General features: G+C 35.6%; 1 protein-coding gene across 9 annotated transcripts in view; it reads right to left on the bottom strand.

Annotated features, from left to right (window-relative positions):
- Positions 1–26,392, bottom strand: part of LOC129922842 (uncharacterized) — a 70,928-nt gene that overhangs the window by 20,658 nt on the left and 23,878 nt on the right. For 7 of the 9 annotated variants that reach the window (XM_056010546.1, XM_056010543.1, XM_056010545.1 and 4 more), the window contains exons 4-5: positions 19,042–19,237; positions 17,479–17,739 (exon numbers count right to left, since the gene is read on the bottom strand). In XM_056010546.1, coding sequence (XP_055866521.1) covers positions 17,479–17,739; positions 19,042–19,237 — 457 coding nt within the window. Of the gene's footprint in view, positions 1–3,809; positions 4,256–17,478; positions 17,740–19,041; positions 19,238–26,392 lie in introns of those variants that run through there. The other 2 variants (XM_056010548.1, XM_056010547.1) reach the window with 2 other exon arrangements.

The raw sequence follows: 26,392 nt of genomic DNA, 5'->3' as shown, positions 1-26,392 counted from the left end.
TAACTGTCATTTTATCCATCGTGTCTGTGTTTGTAATGTTATTACAGCGCCTTGAGCCTACATTTTGTTTGTTAACAGCGCTTTATAAATAAAATTATTATTATTATTATTATGTTAAGATGTTACATCCATTGACTATATCACGCTAACCAGACGTCTGTCTAGCTGTGCAGGTATATCTCCAGAGGTAGAGACGAACAATTTCACCCCCTTTTTATTTGTTAAGTCCATCACATTTAGTGTATTGATAGACAGGTGATCACTGAGAAAAATAGATGACTAAGGTAACGGCAAAGAACGTTTTCTCCTTTAGGTGGTAGTCAAAGTTTCAATAACACATACTATAAGTAGTTAATAATATACATTGTAAAATATGCAAGACTATTTTAAAAATGTCATAAACAATGGGATTTTAAAATAGATTTGCCACTCATTTTACATCTGTGGGATAAAGTAGGTAATCAGTTTATTGTATATCGTTAATCCTTTTTGCAAAAAGGATTAACAATAGTTTTTATTGGGAAAAAATTGGATAAATTTTTCTGGCAGGGGGAGGAGATGACACCCTGAGAAAACCGTACCGGGTGACATTAACCCTAGTGACGTCACTGGCAATGGTAATGTTGAAAAGAAAAGAAATGTTGTAGGATATTGCTCTTTTAGTGGATTAAAAACTGACGGTAGCAGTTCTAAGAATATAAAACGCCTGGAACGAGATTGATATAAGCTCAGAATGGCTCAGAAACATGGTAATGCAGCTACACTATCAAGAATTTATAAAGGAGTGCAGGCAGTATTAATAAAGAAATAAAAACGTGAATGGATGTGTACACCGTTTACTTAAGCTATGTGGTCAAAATTCTTAATCAGAACACGCTTCTAAACTGTACTTCTTTTCGGTTTTCAAAAAAAAAATGTTTTCTTTCTTTGCCGCTGTTACTAGTCAATGGGATATTTAAATTAACGATACAGTGCCATATAAACAACTCGCTAAAGTTCTTACCATGTTGCTGTTAGACCCATGAAAGAACGATTTTATTAAAGCGAAAATCTTTGCCGTCGCTCTGAAAATGCAAACACTACAGAAGCAGCGCAAAGACAACTGCCAGCTTTCCATGAATACATATATACTTTTCATGGGCGTAGCCGGGGGGGGGGGGGGTTTGCGGTTCAAACCCCCCCCCCCCCCCCCCCCCGAAATGAAATTCCCCCCTCCCCCCCGAGGGAATCGGAATTTAGTGATTGATTTTTTGCTTTGATTTTGTTTATTTTAGGTGAGATTTTAATACTAAACCATCACTTGCCCCAGCACAACCAAAGGGGTTTTGAGTTTAAAACCCCCTACCAGGGGGTTTTGAGTTTAAAACCCCCTACCAGGGGGGTTCGAGTTTTAAAAACCCCTTCCAGGGGGGGGGGGGGGTTCGAGTTTAAAACCCCTACCAAAGGGGTTCAAGTTTAAAAACCCCTACAAGGGGTTTTGAGTTTAAAAACCCCTACCAGCGGTTTTGAGTTTTAAACCCCCTACCTGGGGTTTTTGCAGTTAACTCCCCCAATTCTATAAAACAAAACAAAAAAAAATGCAAACGAAAATCCCCTAATTCCAAGAGCACAGTTAAGGCTGATTTTGATTTTAAAACCCCCTCTAAAATTAACGATAAATCCCCTCTTCAACATAAAAAAAACTAATTACGCACTCAAAATGTTATGAGCGTAGCTAAATGGGTTTTGACTCAGTTTTGAGTTTAAATCCCACTTCAGCGGGGTTTGAAGGTAAAAAATATCTCTTTAATATTAAAAACAAAGCAAATTATACACTCAAAATGTTATGAATGTAGTCAAAGGGGTTTTGAGTTTAAACTCCCCTCCAGTGGAGTTTGAAGCTAAAAAGTACCTCTTCAATATAAATAAAAGCAAATTACGCACTCTTAAATCTATGAGCGTAGCCAAAGGGGTTTTGAGTTTAAACTCCCCGCCAGGGGGGGGGGGGGTTTGAGGCTAAAAAATACATCTTCAGTGTAAGAAAAAAAGCAAATTACGCACTCAAAATGCTATGAGCGTTGTCAAAAGGGGTTTTAAGTTTAAACCCCCATTCAGAGGGGTATGATGTTAAAAATACCTCTTCGATATAAAAAGAAAAAATGCAAATTACACACTAAAATTATTTGAGCGTAGCCAATCCAATCGGGGGTTTTGAGTTTAAACCCCTCTTCTACAGATGGCTTTTTTAAAGTTTAAAACCCCTCCAGATGGTTTTAAGTTTAAGATTCCCCTACAGAGCATTTTGAGGTGGAAAACCCCCAACAGATTATTTTGACGATAAAACTTCTCTTTTCGATATAAAATCTAAAGCAAACTACAGTCACTTAATTCCAAGAGCGTATTCAAGAGAGGTTACACATTTTTACCGGTGGCAAGGCTCCATTAATATACTGCAGTGAATAGTCATCTGCCGAAATTGAAAAACACTAAATGTGGCTCAACAAAGATGGCTAAGACAGATTTTAGGAGTCAGTTATAGAGATCGGGTCTAAATCAAGGAAATCCTATGCCGAACTGGTATTCAAACCCCTTAGTAAGATTGTGAGATAGCGACGCATGAGGTTTGCGGGACATGTTCTCTGACAAAATGAATTACGCATAAGAAGAGTTGCAATGATATCCTAGTACAACTTGACGCCACTCGTTCATGGAGGTCCTCATGGCAGGTGGGAAGAGGCTTCAGACATTACCAGTGACAGATTTTTATGGAAACAGCTTGACGGCAAATGCGCCGAACGGTGCGGGAGGGTCTAAGTCAGTAAGAATAGCACATTAGGTTTTTAAAATAAAACTTTTTAATAGCAGGAAAATGCAGTGTAGATACTTCAGAATATGCATTTTGTTGGCTTTCAATACCAGAAATAGTGCTTGGCGGCGGGGCTTCGCCTTGCTAGTAATGGCGGGGAATCTACAATTTTTCCACTAACTCATGGAAGAACCTATTCTAGGGCACATTAATCGTCTTCCGAAAGAATGAAGGGTCAGAATGTAATAAAGATTTTGTAGGCACACACACATAAATACATGGGGGGGGGGGGGGGTCGGGCGGGGAGAAAAAAATCCACCCCCCAACCCCCCCCCCCCCCCGAAAAAAAATCCTGTCTACGCCCATGATACCTTTCATTGCTTTTTTTTCTTGTTGGCAGATGTACTGGGGAAATGTCAACTCAACACAAGATTACCTTCAAATTGAAGTGTTAATTATTGGCTAAGTGGTGGCTAAGCTCGAGCACTTACACATTTACACTTCGACATGTGTGACAAGTTAGCTCAAAATATTTTTGAGATAACTTTTATCAAATCAAAATAGCATGTTATTGCATCAGAAAAATCCTTTTTAGCAATATTAAAATATTAGGAGAGTAATCTCAAGAGTTTAATGCTAAGTGCATGCATCTATCTCTTTTATACTGGGCCAGACGACAAAATATTTGAACAGAAATACTAAAACTAGAAGACATCTACAGGCAGCAAAGTTCATTTTGAAGGATGTCAACGAATCACTACCAGTACTAAAATTCAGCTTTTAACTGTTTCTTGCCAAATGCATGTATATTTTATAAACATCTTGCATATTATATAATATGCACATTTTCCAACAAGTACACATTATTATTCAAATAATTAATTGACGATTGTAAATATATTAAATTAAAGTTGACACATAACCATATTGAATACTTTCAAATTAAATTAATTATTATTTTCCACATACATTTGTATACTACCCTACAATCACCCTGGCTAGTTATGATAAGATTATGGAGTAAGTAAAAGTAATTGAGCTTACAGTTTAGAAGAAAAGAGGGAATTTATAGAACATAAATTAGAAAAAAAATAAAAATAGAGAAAGAGAAGAACGAGATAGAGCTAAACAGGATAAAAGAGAGTAAAGATAAAAAGCTGAGAAAGCAGCTGAAAGAGATGAAAGACCAGCTGAACGCGCTCATCAAAAAGAAATGAAAGATATAGAAAAAGTATTAGATCTAGCAAAAGTAGAAGCAGCTAAAATAAATCAATATTTTGATTCAAATAGCATCTACGAAACCCTATATATCTAAATTCCACATACTTTTTATAAAAGGTGAAACTCTAGAAAATTACCTTTTTCAGTTCGAACACATAACATCAACATACACAATGTCAAGTGAGGAAATGGCAAAAAACCTACTAGCTAATCTTTCTGAAGAACCATCGAATATTATAAGCACCGTAACTTTAGAGCAAAAGAAAATATTTTCATCAGTAAAAAACAGACTGTTGGAGCATTATGGTAAATCACAATACCATTACAGAAAGCTATTTAAGAATGTTTGATTAAATAAACATTGGAAATTTAACAAAACTATCTTCAACTTTAAAATGAACATGACTAAATGGTTAGAGCTGTCTGAATCTGATCTGAATGACCCTTCCTAAACAAATTTTAGATATGATTCTTATTTACAATGTTCTAATTAATGTTACAGATCAAGTATTTACTTTTTTAAAAGAGAAATATGTCAAAACAGAAACAGAACTCATCACAAACCTAAATCTCTTTTTATATTAGCCACCCTGGTCACACTTTAAATAAAAGAGAATTACAACCTCTTGCAGCCACAATATCAAAATCCAACACAAGTAAAGACAACTGCAAGTATTCTAATAAAAAAAAAATATTGAACTGTGTCAAGAGGGGTAATTTTAAAAACCAATGTAGACTTAAAACAAACAGTAATAACTACAGATATAGAAGTAACAAATATGAACCAAAACACAACTTTAACAATAATAAATTACTATAGATCAAATCAAAGTGCTAGCTCCATTGATAGAAGAAATCACAGAGATTCATTTAATTATAACTACAATAACTACAAAAATAATAGACAGCCAAGAAGAGATACATACAATCATCAAATATCTAATAACGCAAACAACAACATTTGGCGACACAATGAAACTACCATAAATAATACAGACTAATAATAACAAAAATAATGTCAATAGCCTGAAATCTGTAGCGTATATGTAGCCCAAAATGTCTAAGTTGAGTTAATACAACTAATATGTAAATAATATAAGAGTGAAAGCGCTAAAAGATACAAGAAGCAATGTCATTCTGATACATTCAAAGGTAGCAAAACCTGGACAAAAATTGCAAGAAAAAGTTAAAATTAAAAATGTCAATGTAGGGAAATTTGATATCTGCGAGAGAGCAAAAGTGTAAGTAGAATCTCCTTGAATTATTGAAGAGGTAAACGTCATTGTCATGGATACTTCAGCTCAAAATTCGATAATTGGGAATGTGGAAGGAGCTAGAGACACAGTTGATAGTAAAACCATGTCCTGGATATACAATAGAAAGGAATCATGTCAGCTATCTGAACAAACAAACAGAAGTGCTTATGGTACAAACCAGAGCATAATCTAAAACTCTTACACCTCTACTTGAATATCCATCACTGCTATTAAATGAAGTGGATGTTTCTAAAAATGATTTAATAAAAATGCAAAATAAAGACACAACCTTTACAGACCTAATAAACAAAAACTACAATCAAATTATCAGAAATAATCATCGTCTAGTCACTAATGACCTAAAAGTAAGGTGCAATAAAAAATTAAACTGTACAAAGGTTTAAATCGTAAACCCCAATTATTAAAAACAACAAAAAATGCAGATGACACATGATGATCTAACATCTGGTAACTTAGGAAAGAAAAAGACCTATGCTAAAATAGCTGAACATTTCTTTTGGCCTAAAATAAGAAAACGAATTCAACATTATGTAGACAGCTGCACACAAATGTGCAAGGTAAAAAAAAATTATACAAGAGCACCACTACAAAAATAAGATAAACCATTGTATTTTTTGGACAACAAAGCTGTAGACATAGTAGAATCCCTTAGAACAAGTAGGAAAGGAAACAAGTTCATATTGGTAATAATTGATATATCAACTAGATGGCCAGAAGCTTTCCCACTAAAAGAAATCAGAGAAGAAGGTATTTGTAATACACTTAATTTTTTTCTTAAATTTGAATTTCCAAACAAACTATTAACAGGCAAAGTATAAAACTTTAAATTAGATGTGATAAATACATATATTAAACATAAATAAAACATAAATTAATTCATTTCTTTCTCTCATTAAAAACTTGGTCCATGGTGCTGCTATTCATTTATGTTTAATATATGTATGTATCACATTTGTTTCAGCACTTAGCTTCAACTCTTAAGTTTACGTTCACAGCTTCATTGCTCCTACCCACTGAAGCTTCTATATGTCATGTGTTTATGTTGTCCACTTGTCATTATGAGAGATACACAATTATAGAGAGTCATTGTTTGTCTAATACATGCCTACAGGCTGTCTGTGTCGGCTCTATTGAAGTTGTTGGTGAACGGATGCTGCGAGGTGGGGGGAGGGGCTAGCTAGGGTATGTGACCATTGACCACTGGGGTGGTAATTTGCATACGGGCGAAATGACTCTGGACCAGAAGAATGTTTTTTGGACAATCCGACTGTCTATAGGTTAAGTTCGCTTAGTGCGTTACCGCTAGGCGGTGGTGCCGTTTCCAGTGTCACTGAATTGGGCCTTTGTCGGCGCAGTCCCTTATTTTCGTAGCATTTTAACTCACTACCTTCCCTCTTAAAAACTTGGTCCCTTGTGCTGCTATTCATCTATGTTTAATATATTTATGTAGGGACATACACACATCTGAAGTAACAGAAGTAAAAATTATAAAAACAAATAACATAGAGCCATATATTGTACATGAACACAATATAAGTCCATATGCCTCACCTATGGTAATTGTCAAACAAAAAATATAAATGTGTTGAAAATATGTTGTGATTACAGAAAAATAATTAAATGCATTATTGTTGACGCTGAACCACTACGTGACAGAGGAATCATATAAATATGTTAAGTAAGGCTTCCATATTAACCACCATTGACCTTCAAAGACGCTTTTGGCAAATTAAGAGTTATCAATTATCTAAAAAATACAATGCCTTTAAACGCACCTTTACTCAACTGGAAGTAGTCTATGTATACAATGTAATGCACTTTGGCTTGTAAATAGCACAGAAACATTCCAAAAGTGCATGTCAATATTGCTGTCAGATATACCTAACGTAATATCATATGTCGAAGACATATGCTAAAGGGCGTAGCCAGGGTGTGGTTTTGAGGCTCAAAGCAGCCCGAAATAAAATCCCCTACGCAGAAGGGGGGGGGGGTGATCTTGGAATTTAGTGACTAATTTGTTTGCTTTGATTTTGTTTCTTTTAGGTGAGATTTAAATATTAAACCATCTCTTTCGCCAGCACAGCAAGTAAATTTGGGTTTAAAGCCCCCTACCAGGAGGGTTTTGCAGTTAAATTCCCCTCTTCTATAAAAACAAACACAAAAATTGCAAACGACAATCCCCAAATTCCAAGAACTCAGCTAAGAAAGATTTGGATTTTAAAACTCCCTCCAAAATTTACCATCAACCCACTCCTAAAAGAAAAAAAAAAGAGAAATTACAAAATCAAAATTCTATGAGCGTAGTCAAACGGGTTTTGAGCTTAAATCCCCCTTTAGCGAATTTGGAAGCTAAAATACCTCTTATATATATAAAAAAAACAACAAATAAATGCTATGAGCACAGCCCAATGGGTTTTGAGTTTAAACCCACCTTCAGTGGGATTGGAAGCTAAAAAATAACTCTTATATATTGTAGTAATTCTAGTGTCGGACTGAAATGGTTAATGTTTGTGCGAACGACTAAAATGCACGACTCGGGCCAATCACACAGGCCAAGGGCTTTTGAGCAAGGGACAGTACTACTAGTACACGCAAGTATGTCCTGTGTTTTGATCATGTGACCGAGAGCCTTGAGAGACGAGAGACAGTGTGTAAAGAAAGGACAGTTGAGTCCAGAACAGCAAGGCAGTAAGGACTGCGATACCTTGTGACTCCTCGAAAATGTAGCTGTACGAGCTAGAGAAAATAGTAGTGATTAGTTAGGCAGTTCTGTTGTGTTAAAGGAATAAATTGAACCTAATAGTGTTTTACTGGCTGTTGATGTATTTGTTATTAAACCGCCACATTGTTTATTGAAGCTCTTGTTGTCAAGTTTTTGTATTAGATTTGCTATTGCGTTTAGCAGTTGTTTACATAAGGCCTGATAAAGAAGATCGTAACACTGGTGTCAGAAGTGGGATTTCTTATGGCTTCTGTGAAACTGCTGGATGAGTATGATCTAAAAGAATTGAAACAAGAGCTTCTGAGTTGTGATCTGAAATGCTTTGAAAGAAACAAGGAAACTCTTAAAGAACGCCTTCGACAAGCTTTGCTGGACGAAGATAAAGATTGGGACTCGTATCTGTTCGAAGTACAACCAGATATCAGAGAGCTTATGAGCGCCGTGTAAGAGCAGATGAACTCGTTCAAGGTACAGTTGGGTACAAATCTGGAAGAGGTCAACGAGCAGGTATGTACCACGATTAAACAGATAGGTACCAGTAATTCGATTAACAAGACTGATAAAACGTTTGATACCGTGATGGCTACCATGTTAGTCAACGGAGACGCCGTTGATGGTAGCGCTGTCTATGACTGTGATAGCGAGCCGTGCAAGCTTTGCTCGTACGACATTTGTTGTGACAGCGCTGAGCACAGATCTAATTATGTCATAGTGATTCCTGCCTGAACATAGACGTTCTACAATTGTGCTAACGGGGCCGCCTCGAAAAGAGAGAGCGAGCACCTGAAGACTTGCCAACAAAATCTTGACCAAACCGACGTTTGTTCTGAAACGTGTATACGCAAGAGAAGCGTTGATGGTGGTGCAACACATGGACTTGTGCACATAGGACATTGCCCACGTGTCCCACAGACATGTCTTTCGGACACGCTTGAATATTTTGACGTGTTTGAAAACCTAGCCTCCTGGGGGTATACGGTGCATCAAGAAAGTCTGCTGAATCAACGTGTAAGACCAACGGTCTTGATGCCCATTGTCATGACATTAAATACTCCGATACTAGTCACGAGGCTGCGATCGGAGGCGACTGACAGAAAGTCTAGGCAACGTACACGTCTTCTCAACCAAAGGACGTCAAACTGGTGCAGGAGAAAAAGACATACACAGGCAGCAATGCTGATGACCCCATCAAGATGGCAATAGAGAACAACTGCCGCTCCTACTGATAGACCCCCACCTTCGTCTATAAATCTACACAGCCCATGTCGTGAGGTAGATTTTTTTTCCGGGACGGGCAATGTAGTAACTCTAGTGTCATGGTTAATGTGTGTGCGACCTACTGACACACACGACTCAGGCCAATCACACAGGTCAAGGGCTGTTAAACAAGGGACAGTAGTGTACTGGCTGTTGATGCATAAGTTATTAAACTGCCACATTGTTTATTAAAGCTCTTGTTGTCAAGTCCTTATATTAGATGCGCCGTTAAGTTTAGCAGTTGTTTACAGAAGGCATGATAGAAAAGATCGTAACAATATTTTTAAAAAAGCAAATGATGCACTCTAAAATTTATGAGCTTAGCCAGATGGGTTTTGAGTTTACCCCCCCCCCCCACCCCTTTAGAGGGGTTCGAAACTAAAAAATATCTCTTTAATATAAAAAAAAGCAAAGTATACACTCAAAATTCTCTGAGTTTTCAGTTTAAACTCACCCTCCTGTGGGGTTTTAAGCTAAAAAATATGTTTTTAATTTTAAAAAATTATACACTCTAAAATCTATAAGCGTAGCCAAAAGGGTTTTGAGTTGCTAAAAAATACCTCTTCAATATAAAACAAGGTTACAAAGACAGTTTGTGTGGAAACGCAAACTCAAAATCGGCCCCCGAAGTGGTCCACCCAGGCAGGCTTCAAAATTTTCAGAAAGAACATCCGAATGAAATTATATCAAAGACAAATGAGAGATAAGAATGGAGAAAGAAGGTTGACAGATCTTGTGTAGTGCCCCAACGGTCCAGCAGATCAAAGGATAGGTGCAAGTAAATGCAAAGTTAGATGTGAACCTGGCCTAACTAGTTTTCCTTTCAGACCTTGTGGTCTATAGGGCAGATGATGTAAAGTTCATCTGTTTTTTTTTGGCCTACGGTTGACGAGGGTGTCATGTAGCCAGCACAACTACCAACCGCCTTTACTTTTCCCTTATTAATGTAAGGTACCCATTAGGGCTGGGTGGACTCAGAGGCGCCCAAGAATTCCAAAGTTGAAAATCCCAGTCTTCACTAGGATTCGAACCCGGGACCCCGGTTCGGAAGCCAAGCGCGTTACCACTCAGCTGGCCTCTCCTGGCCTAACTGAAGTCTTATAATTGATGTAATTGTTTTGAAAAGGCTCAATCTCTTATTCGAATGCTTTAATACAATAAAAGCTTTTACGCATTAAAAATAACTGTTAACGAAAATGAAGTTTACAAGATTAGTATTCGTTTTAATTTAAGTCTAACTTATAATGCATACTAATTAGCTTTTTCTCTTTAAAAAAACTGCTTGCATAACTGATTTTAAAAATTAGATTTTTCGCTTTCAAAAAAAAAAAAAATAGCCGTTGCATCAGAACTTTGAATGGTTTAAAATATTGTGATGTCGGATTTTCAATATCTTTTGTAGTTTACAAGATCTAAACGGGACGGACGGACAGACGGACAGACATTTCGCACAAAACTAATAGCGTCTTTTCCCCTTTCGAGGGCCGCTAAAAAACAACTACAGAGATTTTTAGCTTAAAACCCCAAACAGGATTTTGACGATAAAACTTCCCTTTTCGATATAAAATCTAAAGTAAACTACAGTCACCTAATTCCAAGAGCGGCTGGGCTCTTCTCCGAGAAAATGAATTAAACATAATAAAAGTTGCGATGATATCCTAGTACAACTTGGCGCCACACTTTCATGAAGGTCCTTAGAGGTGTGAAGAGGCTACATACATTGCCAGTGACATATTTTTGTGGAAATAGCACAGCTTGCCGCCAAATGCGCCGAATATTTATATATATATTGTTATGACATGATTAGGATTTAGTTATTTGTTTCGGGAATAAGGGGAAAGTTTTACTTTGAGACAAGTGATGTGACAGATAGTTAAAAAAACAAGAACTCTCTAGGCGACACTTTAGAATCAAGACGTTTTCTTATTTACAGTAAGAAGAAGAAGAATTATAAAGTCGGCTAGTAATAGAGGACATCGGACTGTTCCCGTATTCAGTATTAAAAGTGTTTGTTGTTTCAACACCAGCGTCGACTCTATGTATCGATGGTTGGCCTTTCGTCGGTGTTATCTGTTCCAGTATTGAGTTCAGTGTTAACTCCAGTCCAGTTGTTACATTTTCAAGTACTAAACACCGCAAAAGAGCATAACACTATATGTATATATATATATATATATATATATATATATATATATATATATATATATATATATATATATATATATATATAATGTATATAAATATATATATATATATATAATGATGTATATAAATATATATATATATATAGTTTTGTCGAGGGCGGGGCTGAGAAGACCCCCCCAAAAAAAAACAAAAACATTCTGGCTACGCCCTAGTATATGCGTATTCACAAAATCACAAAGGCTCCTAAAAAACTAGATACAGTGAAAAAAGAAATCCAATTCTTAGTATATTGATTGCATTACATTCAACTAAACCAAACATAACCAAAATAAAGAATATTAGGGAACCAAAGACAAAGAGAGACATTTGGTCATTATTAGGTCCATGGAACTTCTACATAAATATAATACACAACTACGCACAAATTGTACAGCCTTTGGTTGGTTTTACTAAAATGAAACACAATAATAATATAGTCATAGATGACAAAAGTAGAGAAACCGTAAACTAACCCAAAGATTAATTCAATTTAAAAAAAATTGAATTATCTAGTATTGATAGCGACTCATCTCTCATTGTTTACTGATGCATCCAATATTGGCATTGGTGCATGCCTATTGCAGCAACAAGATTCATGCTTAAAACCTATCATCTATGTTAGTAGGTACTTTTTAGACAGAGAAACGTAATAGAGAAAGAACTCTTAGCTAAAATTAGCTAGTTAAAATAAAAAATCTACTTATTAGGCAGATTTTTATAATAAAGTGTGACCATAAACCTTTATTAGCATTAAAAAGGAAAGAACTAAAAAAAAAAAAAAGGTGGCCATTTATTCTATCAGACTACAAATTTGACATCTAGGGAATGCTTGGACATGAGAATGTTTTAGCTAATTTTCTATTAAGATACATAAATCATTAAAGCTAAAAAAAATACAATGATATTAAACACATCAGTCAGGAGATATTAGAAGATTAGACAATACTACACTTCAAAATATTCTAATCTGAACCATGTCATGATGACCTTTATTATACATTTTCAAGTAAATTTCAAACACTTATCTAACTATTTTGATATCAAATGTTTTGCTATAACAATAATACTGTGTAATGGATATATACCAAGCACTTGTTTTATATCAGAGATCGTATTTTTGACTGTATACACAGTACACATGAATGTAAACAAACTTTTGTAAACAACAGTAAACTTTTGCAACTGTTGACCTATTTTTTTTAGCTCACCAATATAAACATTGACATTTTCTTTCTTCTTCAACTAGTACTACGATACACCTTGAATAGTTTTAAAGATTATCTTGTGTTTACAAACATGAGATTATTTTTCTTATAATACTGTTTTATAGAATACTTAATCATGTTCATGCTAATGATAACTTAGTCATAATTAATTTTGTGATTCCTTTTTTTTTAGAAATAATGTCAGGCATTAGTGTTAACAAAAATATTCTTGTAATCATGATACAATTGTAAATAATTTTTGATTTTTTAAAACTATATTGGATTAAAACCATGGGCGTAGCCGGGGGGGGGGGTTCAAACCCCACCCGAAATGAAATCCCCCCCCTTGGGGGGATCGGAATTTAGTGACTGATTTTTTGCTTTGATTTTGTTTATTTTAGGTGAGATTTTAATACTAAACCATCACTTGCCCCAGCACAACCAAATGGGTTTTGAGTTTAAAACCCCCTACCAGGGGGTTTCAACTTTAAAAAACCCTACCAGGGGGTTCAAGCTTAAAACCCCTACCAGAGGGGTTCGAGTTTAAAAACCCCTACCAGAGGGGTTCGAGTTTAAAAACCCCTACCAGGGGTTTTGAGTTTAAAAAACCCTACCAGGGGTTTTGAGTTTAAACCCTCTACAAGGGGTTTTGAGTTTTCAACCCCCTACCTGGGTTTTTTGCAGTTAACTCCCTCTCTTCTATAAAACAAAACAAAAAAGATGCAAAAGAAAATCCCATAATTCCTAGAGCACAGTTAAGGAAGATTTTGATTTTAAAACCCCCTGTAAAATTTACGATAAACCCCCTCTTTAATATAAAAAAAAGCTAATTACGCACTCAAAATGTTATGAGCGTAGCTAAATGGGTTTTGACTCTGTTTTGAGTTTAAATCCCACTTCAGCGGGGTTTGAAGGTAAAAATTACATCTTTAATAATAAAAAGCAAAGCAAATTATACACTCAAAATGTTATGAGTGAAGTCAAAGGGGTTTTCAGTTTAAACTCCCCTCTAGTGGAGTTTGAAGCTAAAATGTACCTCTTTAATATAAATAAAAGCAAATTACTCACTCTAAAATATATTAGAGTAGCCAAAGGGGTTTTGAGTTTAAACCCCCCGCCAGGGGGGTTTGAGGCTAAAAAATACATCTTCAGTGTAAGAAAAAAAGCAAATTACGCACTCAAAATGTTATGAGCATTGCCAAAAGGGTTTTTGAGTTTAAACCCCCATTCAGAGGGGTTTTATGTTAAAAATACCTCTTCAATAAAAAAAAAAGCAAATTACACACTAAAATTATTTGAGCGTAGCCAATCCAATCGGGGGTTTTGAGTTTAAACCCCTCTTCTACAGATGGCTTTTTTTAAAAGTTTAAAACCCCTCCAGATGGTTTTGAGTTTTAAACCCTCCTACAGAGAATTTTAGGTGGAAAACCCCCAACTGATGATTTTGACGATAAAACTTCTCTTTTCGATATAAAATCTAAAGCAAACTATGGTCACTTAATTCCAAGAGCGTATTCAAGAGAGGTTACACATTTTTACCAGTGGCAGGGCTCCATTAATAAACTGCATTGAATAGTCATCTGCCGAAATTGAAAAACACTAAATGATGATCAACAAAGATGGCTAAGACAGATTTTAGGAGTCAGTTATAGAGATCGGGTCTAAATCAATGAAATCCTATGCCGAACTGGGAGTCGACCCGTTAGTAAGATTGTGTGAGAGCGACGCATGAGGTTTGCGGGACATGTTCTCCGACAAAATGAATTACGCATAAGAAGAGTTGCAATGATATCCTAGTACAATTTGACGCCACTCATTCATGGAGGTCCTCATGGAAGGTGGGAAGAGGCTTCAGACGATACCAGTGACAGATTGTTATGGAAACAGCTTGACGTCAAATGTTCCGAACGGTGCGGGTGGGTCTAAGTCAGTAAGAATAGCACATTAGCTTTTTGAAATAGAACTTTTTAATTGCAGGAAAATGCACTGTAGATACCTCAGACCCCATTGCTAATAATGGCACGGAATCTACAATTTTCCACTAACTCATAGAAGAAGCTATTCTAGGGCACAATAAACGTCTTCCGAAAGAATGAAGGGTCATAATGTAATAAAGATTATGTACACACACACACACACACTCACACACATAAATACATTTTTTTTATGCCGGGTGGGGGGGGGGGTGTCGGGGAGGGGGAAGAAAAAAATCCCCCCCCCCCAAAAAAAAAACTCCCCCCGAAAAAAAATCCTGGCTACGCCCATGGATTAAACTCATTGCGACATATCTTGATAAATTTTCTACAATCCATATTGATAATGATATGATTTTAAACATGATTTTTTTTCTCCAAAGCTATTATCCCTTATGTAAAATGATGATTATGTAAAGTGGCAACTGACATTTTTCAATTGAAACATTGTGATTTCTGAAAAAAAAAAATTATTGTCCCAAACATTGAATAGATATTGGCAATATGTTTCTTGGACACTTGATATCTAAAAAAGAAATGTGTATAATATTAATACTGATTCTGTTTGAACGATATTTTGATTATATATTATTATAAAGGATATCACTTAGTAGATGTCATTTGAAATTTTGATATATTGAATACCAATTTTGTAGATATATCATATATATACTAAGAGAGGAAACAGAAACACATTGTCATATTAAAATGATTTTTGCAAAATTTTTTTTTTCTGGGGGAAGGGGCATATGTCATAGCAGTGTTTGAGAATTACTGCTACATGGGCTGAACTTAAATAACACAAAAAAAATGTGTCATTCGCACGGGGAAAAGGATCGCATCTAAATCTGGCCATGCGCTCTTAAGGTAGTGTTTTTTTGGGTCGTCAGAGAGAAAGGACATATGTCTTAAGGAGCTTTGTTGCATATAGTGTAATGTTACTAAATATTATTGTGAAATGTATTTGATATTGGATTTTACAAGTGCTGCTGAAAACTATTGTCAATTCATGTATTCAGCCTTAAGGCTGGCTTTGCCTATGTACTATTTTATATTTAATAAATATATATCGTCTGCTGATAAACCTGTTACTTAGAACATATTGCAATTTGTTGTCAAATGTAAGACACAAGTTATGCACACAATAACCTAAAGTAATACCCAACTATAAAAGAGCTACATGATAACCCAATGATTTAGATTAAGGTTTTAAGGTCGCTGCCAAAAGGAACATATCTTCAAAAATAATATCAATATTATCAATAATATTAATAAAATATCACATTGAGTAAAGATTGGGAAATAGCGACTGAGGAAAAAATGGCTTCAGAACTCGTATCATTTGTTCCTCTCATAATTAAAAAAGTTCTTATGAATTTTAAATTATCATAAACAAAGTATTTCATACAATAATTATGATAAATTCATGTGCAATTACATAAATTCTGTATTTGATGTTTAAATATTTAAAATGTCATGTAATCAGTGAAAAGGAAGGGGACAATATTGTGAAAACGATTAATCATGTAAAAGTCCTCGTTCTTTATGTTTGCATTAGGCATTAAAGAATAGGGGTGGGGCGACGCGATATAAGAATTGTATTTATAACATATAGCGCTTCTATTGGATGTGTGGGTTGTAATATCATAATATTATCCGGATCGAAGGCCAATGTTTGGTGGAAGTAGTAAAAAATCATTTGAGAGATAGAAGTGCGATTAGAATAATTATGATCATGCCGCTACTAACTTATCATCAAAGGCCAAGGTGTAGTGCAAGTAGTGGAAATCTTTTGAGAGATAGAAGTGCGATTAGAATAATATTGATCATGCCGCTGATAACTTACCATCAAAGGGCAAGGTATGGTGAAAGTACGACCATGTTTCACTTTATTTTATTTTTCAATCGCTCTTTTTTTTTTTTTGAAAATGGGCGGTCATTTTTAGCCTTCAAATAAGGTTTTATTTTTTCTAATAAAGGCGGAGTTCACCCATCCTCGTGATATCGTGTCGCCTGTATAAGTTTTGCTTTAATTCCTTTTAAACATTAACGTGTTACAATTTAGTCATTTAAATAAAAAATGAATATATTAAATGTTGCTCATTTTATGATTTTTAAAATTACAATTACAGATAAAAAATGATCAGATGATGAAAATATCAGGGGATGAAATGACCGGGGATGAAGTGACCAGGGGATGAAATGACCGGGGATGAAGTGACCGGGGGATGAAGTGACCAGAGGATGAAGTGACCAGGGGATGAAATCACCGGGGATGAAGTGACCGGGGATGAAGTGACCGGGGATGAAATGATCGGGAACCATATATAGCTTATATTAGATTATTTGGTTAAAAAAGCAAGTAATTTCTTAAATGAAATACAAAAGAAAAATTATTGATCTGACCAAATGAGGGAACGATATGATTTTAAAAAAAGGATACAATATAAATAATAAGTATATATTATTAATATAAAAAAGAATACGAATTATGTGATATCTCTACTATAATTATCTAAATCCCGTTTCGGAGGCGGGGCGAGTAAAGGGGGCGATTGGCTTTACTCGTCCATGGATCCGCCAGTGCCTTGGTAAAATTCAATAGGAATACGATAAAAAGCGTAAATCAGCAGTTCTCTGGATATTTCTCAATAAGTTCTATAAATTAGTGCACGGGGGCCACAAAAAATAAAAATTTCATTATTAATGAAGCTAATAAATGTATTTTTGCTTTCCTAAAAATCTAACGAAAAATACTGATACAAATGAAAAATAAATCTAAATAAATGTGGTACTATTACATGACTACGTTTAACTTAACCACTTCAAAGTGTTCTACCAAAAATTTACATACCGTATTGTAAAATCAAGTTGTAACTTCGCAGCTCTCTGTCACACAACTTTATATTGATAATTATATAATGTGATTTCACACGAACTTTCTGGCCACTTTTAAATGTTTGATTATTGATTACATCATGCAGGCTTAAAACTTCTGCTGAATCTTGAGGAAATATACTGAATAATAATTCGTCATATTTTGAACATTTAATTTTTTCATTGTCATGTACTTCTTTGTTATTTACTAGAAGTTGAAAAGTTGAATTTCTTGGATCTGGAATAGATATATAAACGTTATTACTAAATTATGAATTTAATATACCTAATCATTTTATTACAAAATATTCTCATCTTTGCTTGTGATCCTTTCTGTATTTTACATATACATACTGTAAAATATTCTTTAAAAGAAGTGTTTTATGTAATAAATACGTTACTAAAAAAAAGAAAATGATTAGGTTACAGTATTTAGGCTTAGAAATACAGTGTGATCTTAAGTGGATTCAATTTACGAGTACTTAAATAAGAATGATAAAATAATAATTAATATAGAAATTATATCATAATAATAACAATATAATAAATACAAGATATATCTATACATGATTGAGGTTTGCTTAAGGCATAGGTATATCCATGGTCCTTTTTTATTGTTTGGAGTTATGTTTTTTTTTAGCAATGTCTCTCAGACAATTTTGAAGATTCGTTTCCGAATTAGTGGATTAGCTGTGGGCAACACTTCTATAAACCGAGGCTTACTAGGGAAGCGCTGAGTGTTTTTGAATTCTGTTATTTAGAAATGCATTATGTACATTGCATACATCGAATTAATTGTTAAACAAAGAAGGATTACGATAAACTTATGTTGAAACGTAATTTACACTTGAGGCCGGTTTAATATAATTTTTAAGAAAGATTTTGCTGTGATGGCTTATGAGGCTGATGGTCCGGTAGTTTTGACAATAGCGTTTTTTGGAAGAGTGCCGATGAGTGATTAAGTCCAGGATTTGCGCCTTTCCCCTGTTTACCAGATCATGCAGCAAATCTTTAAAAGTTTGCTTTTCATTTTACTCCTCCAGTTTTTAAAACTTCACCTGGAATATTGTTCACCTAAGCGTTTTTTCCCTTTTCTTTTGCTTTCACCACTGAATAGGTTAGGATATTCCTTGATGTTGGGTACTCAGGAATTTTTAGTAACTTAGGATCTCCTGAGATTCCAAAGTTGTATAACTCTAAACAGTATTCAGTTCAAACTTTTATCAAATCTTTTTCCTCAGACATCTCTTGTTTTTGTCCTCTTTTTGGTTACAAAATTATTAACCCTTATTTAGAACTATCATTCGACGATCCTCTATTTTCTATGAGGTATGTAGGCATACACTTTATGGAATATATAACCTGATTAGTTACACAAGTTTTAATTCTGCTACGATGTGAGATCGAGCATTACATTAGCTGTCTAATCTTTTTTAGGATATTAAGTCTTGGAGGAATTTTATTTTAAGTACAAATTAAGAATGCTTTTAACAAAACAGCCATATTTTCATTAAGAAACATGACAAGAAGAAAAGATTACCTTTGATGATGCGTGGTCCTGTAAGAATATTAGAATATATAACACTGCTTGATGATTGAAATAATCTTGCTTGTATTCGAGCTTTATTATGCTTATCATAACGAGCAGTGAAATTCCAATCAATGTCATAATTTCCGCTACAGTTACAAGGTTGATTTTGTTCTTGGCATCCTTGTAAGAGAAATACTTGACACGTCTAAAAAGATTAGTTGGTTTATTTTTTCAAGTACAACCAAAAAAAATAGAGATTAGTATTATTTTAACTATTATGTTGTTTTAAATTAAAAGTAAGATCTCCACGAAAGAAAATGAGAAGTAGCACGAAGAACGGTTATTAATTTCAGACAGCTAAGAATCCCATATCTTGCTGATCACTTAACCTGATTAAAACATTTTCTCTTGCTCATATCATCGTGAACGGTGCACCGATGCAAAAAAATGTTACTGAGCGGCTATTGAATATATATAACTTTAACGAAAAATGAATACATGAGAAAATACCTAAAGAAGTAATCTGTTCAAGATAAATTTTTTTATAGTCCTATAGCCAAATTTAAAGTATTTTTACTAAACCTCTATTCAATTCACAATTAGGTGGAGGCTGGGACTGGACACGGATATCAGAAACAGCTCTAACGATTTTCCTTTTTCCTTGGGGGTTCCAAGGTCAGGGCTTGCCTTGTTATGTTGGATGCGGGCTTGCGCAGGGTGTGATCAATCCATCTTCAGCATCTCTGAAGGATATCTACTTCAATGGGCTGCTGTTTTATTATTTGCCACAGTTCCTCATTCGAGATCTTGTCTGGCCAGCGGATCATAAGAATCTTCCTCAGGCAGGTATTGATAAATAACTGTTTTTTTTACGGTGGTGATGGTCTCTGTTGAATAAATTAGTATTGACTTAACAATGGTATTTAAGAGCCTAATCTTGGTGGCGGTGCTTAATTCCCTAGATCCCCAGATGTTCTTCAGCTGATGGAAGGCTGCTCGAGCTTTACCAATTCGAGTTTTGACATCTGCATCTGTTCCTTCATGGTGATCTATGATACTGCCGAGATAGGTGAAGCTTTCCACCTCTTCCAGGGCCTCACCTTGGACTGTAATGGATGTATTGTTGGATGCCTTCATCTTAAACACCTTACTCTTCTCTCTGTTTATGGTAAGACCTATTTAAGCTAAATTGTCTGCAATGTGACAGGTGGGGAAATGTGACGTGTGTTTGGCACGTTTTATGTCTAGGGGATGATTATTTTTAATGCTGTCACACCCCCACTTATCAGCATATGAATCGGGAGCAGACACGCAACGAGACAAAGCAATGAAAGATAGATACAAAAGTTAAAATAAAGGAAATTTATTTACATAAATATACATATATTAATAAAAAGGGGGAGGGTTTGCATCTATCTCTAGTGTATTCTATGTTTAATCATCACTCTTGCACATAATAAGAGAGTATGTCACTTTGTCCTCTGACTTAGCTGGTTGTCCTGTTGATGTCGCAGCTGGCTGTGTCCTGGCTTGAGGTTCTGCAGCTGGAGGTGGCGCTCTAGCAGATAGAGGGACGCCGGCGATATAGTTCTTGTGGAGTCTCAGTCCCAAGTTCTAGTATCTGTAGTGGGCACAGTATGGCGGGTGGCCGGATACCGTGGGCACAAGGTTACTGCGGGCAGAGCTGATCTGCCGTGGGCAGTGTGAGTGACAGGATATGTCCAGTGAGTTGCAGAGGGTTGGCGTAGCTATGACGTCTCGCACAGATCTGACTCTATAGGGACGTCGCGCCTAATAGCTTGACAGGTGGGCTGTCGAACAGGCGGGCAATGCCGATAGCGCCAAGTAGTAGAGTTGAGTAGATCTCCGTAGGCGGTAGATGATGCTCAATAGGAAAGTGCAGTGCTGAATAGCACTAAGCACATAGATAGGCCAGTAGGCAAATAGGCGATAGGTGATTCTTGATAGCAAATACAGTGCTGAATAGCACTAAGCACCTAAATAGGCCAGTAGGCAAATAGGCAGGTAAGTGATCCGATAAATAGGCAGACACCTGAGGGAGGCTGCGGATAAATAAAGACAAGTTAGGACATGTCTCTCATACATCTTATCGATGCCCTCGACTGAGGTGCATTCGTCAGATTGGTAAAATTGCTTTAGAGCATAAAGGGGAGATGATGACAAATGGGACTTGGAAAATAGATGGCAGATAGTAGCAATATAGAAATGTACATAAAAGGGGAAATAATAATATAAGAATGTACATAGAAGGGGAAGTAATAATCTTAAATAATCAACACAGGTGGATAGCGAAAGAAAAAAAGGGGGGGGGGGGTGAGTTGGGCGGTGGTCAGCGATCGAGACGCTTTGTTTGCATATGACCGTGGGTCGAGAACAATGGAGCGTGCTTGAATGTCCCTTCAAGCGGCGCAACTCTCATTAGAGTAAAATGAGTAAAGGGGAGATAATTCATGTATCTTCTCTAAACGCAGTATCAGCGCGCTAGTAAAATTATCACGGTTGTCAGCCGAGATAAAGAAAATAAAATAAGATGTACAAATATATACATGGTTGCATCAACGATCAATTGAGCAACGTAGCATTAATAGATTAATGCAATACATAAATAAATACATAGGGCATGTTTATGTTTTCTACTTACGCCAGTGAGAATACACAATGCACTAATTAAATATAAATGAACTAGGCAAAATACACATGATAAAATCCAATGGAAATACACACAGAGTAATTAAGATGGAACTTGTGATTAAGTTCGGCTTACCACCAGGTATTCCTCTAGGAGAAAGAATAAGTGATATAGTCCAGACTCGATCGACAGCGATAGAGGAGTGAAAGGGTCTGGCTTGATTTGAATCTACTTATATACACCTGGGAAATGTGGGCGGACACAGGAAACGTCCTAGGCTAAGAATTAGCTTACACGTGGGTGAAGTCCGACAAGCGTCACACCTTGGAGTACCACGCGGTGTATTGACCCGTGTAATCTCTTAGATCAAAGAGAGACGTGGGGGGGGGAGAGTGACCTGCATTCCACCAAAGGGGGGGGGGGGTCAATCGCGGCGGACATCCGCGGATAAGACTAAAGAGAACGTGTCTATCTTTGCCCCGGTCAAGGGCAGATAAATGAAAGGACTGGCCTAACTTCCTCCAAGGTGGTGGACTAAGTGTAGCCTGGTAGAGAGGAAAGGTGGGGCGGGTGAAGAAATTGGAGGTAGGATGGGGAAATAATTAAAATAAAATAAATAAATAATGAAAAATAATAATTAATGCTGTGATAAATTAGAGTGACTCTGACAGCGAGTTTTTGACTTGTCACATGCAACAACATTTATTTTTTCCTGCATCAGCTGCTGTGTGTGAGAAAAAAGAGCTAAGGCATCTGCAAAGTCGAGGTCAACTAACTGTTTCCACAGTGTCCACTGTATACCGTTCGGCTTCAGGTCTGTTGCTGTCTTCATGACCCAAATTATGGCTAGTAGAAACAAGGAGGGAGAGAGTAAACAGCCTTGTCTGACTCCTGTTCGGACTTCAAATGCCTCTGTCAGTTGTCTGCCATGCACTTACCTGCAAGTCATCCCCTCATATGACTTTTTGATGATATTTGTAATTTTTTCAGGCACTCCATAGTGTCTCAAAAGTCTCCAGAGAGTCTGTCTGTCCACACTGTCAAATGCCTTCGTATGAATAAAGATGTTGTAGATCCACATCTCTGTGACCAACAAGCCGGCTTTCGAAAATAGAGATAATGCACAGATCAGATAGCAACACTGCGCATAATTTTGGAACAGTCAATGGAATGGAACCGTTCTATAAGTCAATATCTAAAGGCCTAAGGTCTAGTATATTTAAACGTTTACTGAACAATAATTTTTTCTCGGGGCTAGGGAGGAAGTGGGGCGAGTTTAATTTATTTTTTTACATTTTGCATTCATTAGCTAATAAGATACAAATATTATAGTTCTCTAAGTTGTAACCCTATTGTTGGATTTTTTAAAATTATCTTTCGTTTTATTTTTCATATTTCTGACAACCATTTCATCATCAGAACTAGATTGTTCTGTACCAATGTTATACGCTGGCGATAAACTCTAATAAAGTTGCATTTTTTTTACCTGATGTATAAGCTACTGTTAATTGATGTAGTTTAGGGATTATTAACTGGAATCTTAATAAATGTGTCATCACGATAGTTTGCTTATGGTCTGAGATCTGATTGTACAGTCAATTTTCGTCCAGAATTTCTATGGTGAAAATGTTGAATAGGAAACTCTATAGGTAACATTGCCTACAATATCGATGCATATCTGCATGCTTTTTATGTCAATGATCTTGACGTATAAGCAACTGTCTAGCTTTCTTTCATTAAACATGTTCACAATCTTTTAGAAGAAGCTGCATATTGAATAATAACTTATCTATATATATAATTCTCTTCTTCCCTCAAAAGTTTAAACAAGAAGTAAAGGAAAGATCACTCTCTTATTTCTGCGGATAGTCCACGAGAAAACACAAGAGTAGTGTCCACACTAAGGATGGCTGCCTGAGCGCTGGACTGTCATTTAAAAATGTATCAAACCCTGCCCGCTCCCATCCCCCTTTGTTCTGTGGAAGGTTTGGACTAGGAAGTAAACTATCTTTAACTCGGAACATTCGAAACATTGTAAAACATTTTACAAACAAACATTTAACGAACACAAAACAGCAGCGTTAAGCCATGGAAAGAGATTTGAACTAGGAACTAATCTAAGTAATCTACTATGTATATATATGTAAATAGCAGGGCCGTACTTAACCATTGTGGGGCCCTATGCGAAACGGATAGAGCGAGGCCAAGTTTGGGTAGGGAAGCGGACAATAAGTGAAATTTAAAAGAGTTTGTATTAGAAAGTAAATTCCTCTATGCATTTTATCTATTCTTAACTACGTACAGAATTACTTTACGAACCTTGCGTGCCGTTTTTATTTATCGCCCGTAGGATAGGCGTTTTCCATATTGAATGTCACCCCAAAATGACATTTTTTGCCTATATATTTCATGAGATTTGTATAAGTTTTGAAAATATTTTTATAATTTCCGGAAATTTCTATGACTTTTTCATGTATTTTGCTATAACAGGATATTTCCAGGAGCTCGTGGAAAATCAGGCGGCCGCGAGAAATCTGTTATAAGTTATAAAATGGTTTAATTTAATAATTTACACATAGAATTAGTGCGGGTCCTATGAAAATGTGAGCCCACTGCGGTCGGATAGGTTGCTGTGGCCTATGGCCGTCCCTGCAAAATAGCGGCGTATACTACGCGTATACTACGCCGCCGGTCGACTAGTAATAAATTATATAACAAATAATTTTTAAATAATAACTTAGACTTAAACAATTGAAGAGCTGGAGTTTCACTGTCCCCATTATCTTTTGAAATGGATTTTCTTGTTTTGAGGTCCATTGCCATAAAACATTTTTTTAGCAATTCTCGAAACAGACTGGTGATTGTTGACATGTTCGGAATGCTTTTACAGAAAGATCAAAGTCTTTAGCAGTCTTTGGATGCTTGTGCAATCTGTTGGTGCTGGTATCTCCATTATTACTTTGATTTCAGCTTAATTGCATCTGTTTTTATTTGTCTATCGAGGTATTTAACACCAGAAAGTTTATATCGTACGTTGCTTTTGTTGAACTATATTTTGTTATTTCTAGCTCTCTCCAGAAAATTTTAAGTTAAAAAATGTTTATTCTCGTATCTCTCAATGATCAGCATAACATCTGATATGATATTTACACCTTGGATGTGTACTTATACCTAATATGCACGCTAATGATATACTAAAGTTAGTGGAGTAGCAATGTACTCCGTGACTGACCGTGACCTGGGTTTAAGTATATGATGTTGGGCCCTCTGGTAGATTAAGTGTGACAAAATATAGTCTTTATGTATGCATCAGCTAACTAAAGAAAAAGACAGTTAAGTATGTTATGTTCTACCTTTTAGTTCTAGCAGTTTCATTACATTTAGTTCTTCAATTCTTACAAGTAATACTGTCATGATAATTAAAGCTTATACTTCTGATTTTTTTTAGCTGTAACAGTGTTTCATACATAACTAGCATATGATATACAGATGTCATAGACAACATAAGTAAGATAGGTATAAGTATAACGGCGCATACAAATGCCCAACATGTTAACGCAGCTGTGTATCAAGGACTGTTCTCCTCTGTTAAACAAGAAGTTGTAACGAAAAAAGTACATCATCCGAACCCTGAATTTCTCTCTCTCTCTCTCTCTCTCTCTCTCTCTCTCTCTCTCTCTCTCTCTCTCTCTATATATATATATATATATATATATATATATATATATATATATATATATATATATATATATATATATATATATATATATATATATATATAAAGAGAGAGAGAGAGCGAGAAGTTACCTGAGCTAGGCAGGAAAACCAATGACTTGGCATAATTTAGGCCTTTGGTTAATATGCATAATTAAATGCATGACGCGTAGGACGTAATCATCTTCTTTTTGAAGTAACGTCTGTATTATATAGGATAAGAAGATAAGATAATGCCAAATATCACTAATTCCTCCACTTACCGTGGCCGAAAAAAATAAGATAATCTAACAAGTCTTTTTTTTCCTGTAACAGATAAGCTTCTTTCACGATCAAAATCGCAGCAATTAAATTTACCAATAGCTTTTTTTCTAGCAATTTAGACTCAACATAGCTTTTAAAGCAGACAACGATCTATACTAAAGTACAAGATTCAACTTTCTTTCTTTTTTTAAGCACGATTATTTTTTTTTTTGGTGCGTACATTTTTCCTAAGTGCGATACTTACTTTTGTAGACTGTATAAAATATATATTTTTTTGTCATACGAAGTCGAAATTAAATGAATACATGTTGTTGAAAAAATGTATGAAAATAAAAAATAATTGTAGGTATAACTTGGGTTAGAAGCGGTACCACGCCAGAGTGATAACACCAAAAATGAGTCTGACCAAAAGCAACGAAACTCTTAAATATTGAATTACGAAGCTACAAAAAAGGTATTTAAAATTAAATTTCTGCCTCAACGTGTCACTCGGGTGGAAACGATCGCTAGAGGAAGTGATTAGGCTGAATGAATAGCAAAACAAAACTAGTGATGGGAACTAAACTAAATTTTTTTAGTTAAACTAAAACTAAGTTTGAACTAAAAAAAAGTAATTAAACTTTTAGTTAATCACAAACTCATGTGGGAGTGTCTAAGGGAATGCGACTTCTTTCTAATTGCACAGTGCGGAGTTGAAAGTTAATTCAACATTAACAAACTATAAATCACTGG

The sequence above is a fragment of the Biomphalaria glabrata genome, chromosome 14, assembly GCF_947242115.1.
Source record: "Biomphalaria glabrata chromosome 14, xgBioGlab47.1, whole genome shotgun sequence".
NCBI classification, from domain to species: Eukaryota; Metazoa; Mollusca; class Gastropoda; family Planorbidae; genus Biomphalaria; species Biomphalaria glabrata.
The sequence above is the reverse complement of the archived record's forward strand: the minus strand, read 5'-3'. Positions and strand labels throughout refer to the sequence as shown.